General features: G+C 39.2%; 1 protein-coding gene across 1 annotated transcript in view; it reads left to right on the top strand.

Moving 5' to 3' along the window:
* The window catches only part of gdpd5a (glycerophosphodiester phosphodiesterase domain containing 5a), a gene marked incomplete in the record, with an annotated part of 94,726 nt that overhangs the window by 46,543 nt on the left and 46,318 nt on the right, over positions 1-1,865 (top strand). Inside the window, 1 exon segment of the mRNA XM_014021138.1 lies at positions 296-399. Coding sequence (XP_013876592.1) covers positions 296-399 — 104 coding nt within the window.

Below are 1,865 nucleotides of genomic sequence, written 5' to 3'. Positions count from 1 at the left end.
ACACACACACACACACACACACACACACACACACACACACACACACACACACACACACACACACACACCATAAAAAAATAACACACCCTGTTTCAGAAGGTGATAATAAAATAGACATACACTGGACAAGCAGTGATTAAAAAAACAGAAAAGTTATAATTTAATAAAACGAATAGTTGTTTGATATCTGCTGAAATACACCAGAGGTCTGAAAACATCAGGGCCACACAGCATGCTGTGTTGAGTTTTAAATCTGTTCATAAATGTACATGAAGTTGTTTGTGTTCCTCTGCAGTGGGAGTGTGCATGGTTCATCATCTTGTGCAATTCCTTTGTTTTGCTCCTGTTTTGGGTCTACTTCTGGCTTGTGGCTCAAAATGACTTCAACGACTTCAACTGGTGAGTTTGTAAATGTTTAGGACTGATTTCTGTGGACCTTCCAACAGTAAAATGATTTTAACAAAGCAGTGTGGCTAAAAGTCAACTAAAAATGTACAGGAAACACACACACACACACACACACACACACATCATTTCACCTCCTGGTAAGCTGGAGTGCTCCCCTTTCCATGTTACCAATCCAATGCAGCCAGGGGGAACACTAAAACCATCATCATCCATCCACCACCAGCACTATTGTGGGAATCCAGGAAGTCTGTTTGAGGAATAACTCAACAAGAGTAACCAATCAGCATTCAGCAACTGTTGCATTTAACACTAACATCAGCTGCTGTACCATTTGTGGCTCACAGATGTTGCTGATTAAACTAAAGAGGGTTTCTCTGAGTTAGCAGGTAACAGGGAGGGAGGATGGAATATAATTTGAGAAGGACGGTTGATGACAGGAGGAAGGCAAACTGAGAAAAGTCTAGAATCCTGGAAGTATGATACAACACTTCTAAACATAAGATAATCTGGCCTCCAGTTCTAATAACCTTGGTGTTATTTTTGATCAGGATGTTGTTGGGATTATGTTCTCCCACAGGGGAGAGACTGAGGGATGTGACACATAAGCGGGGACATGGTGCTCAAAAGTAAAACAAAGTTTATTAAATGGAGGCTTGCTGGACTTGACAGGAAACACTTTAAAAAAAACTTGGGACTTGACAGGCTGTTGTAATCAAACTCAGGATACAGACAAAGAACTTGCAGCTTCACAAAAATCTTGGACAGTTACTCACACAGCCAAAAAATAAAAAATAAAAATAAAAAATGGAGAAGGCCAGAAGGACCCAAAAAAAAAAAGACAATGCACCCACACTAGACAACCACAGAACAGAACTTAAATACACAGAAGACTGAGTAAGAGGAGTGGAAACACCTGGAGACAGAAGGGCAAACTCAATCACAGAAAACAGACACACCTGAGACAGACATAAGGCTGACAGAAGAAAACTAACAAATAACCCCAAAATGACATAAACTAAACAGACCAAAAAACCCACGACAGATATGTCTTTTAACCCCCACATTAAAAATGTTACCAGGACCACCTTCTTCCACCTGTGTAATATCACTAAAATTAGAAACATTTTGTCTAAAAATGATGCAGAAAAACTGATTCATGCATTTATCACGTCTAGACTGGATTACTGTAATTCTTTATTATCTGGGTCCAAAAAACTCTTTAAAAAGTCTTCAGTTAATCCAAAATGCTGCTGCTAGAGTTTTAATGAGAGTTGGAAGGAGAGATCATATTTCTCCAGTTTTAGCTTCTCTCCACTGGCTCCCTGTCAAATTCAGAATAGAATTAACAAGTAAAATGACAAGATTTGATAACAAGTATAACAAGTAGAATGGGAGGCAGAGCTTTCAGTTATCAAGCTCCTCTCTTGTGGAACCAACTTCCAGTTTCTGTCCATGAG

The sequence above is a fragment of the Austrofundulus limnaeus genome, unplaced genomic scaffold (assembly GCF_001266775.1).
Source record: "Austrofundulus limnaeus strain Quisiro unplaced genomic scaffold, Austrofundulus_limnaeus-1.0 Scaffold279, whole genome shotgun sequence".
Classification (NCBI taxonomy): domain Eukaryota; kingdom Metazoa; phylum Chordata; class Actinopteri; order Cyprinodontiformes; family Rivulidae; genus Austrofundulus; species Austrofundulus limnaeus.
The sequence above is the reverse complement of the archived record's forward strand: the minus strand, read 5'-3'. Positions and strand labels throughout refer to the sequence as shown.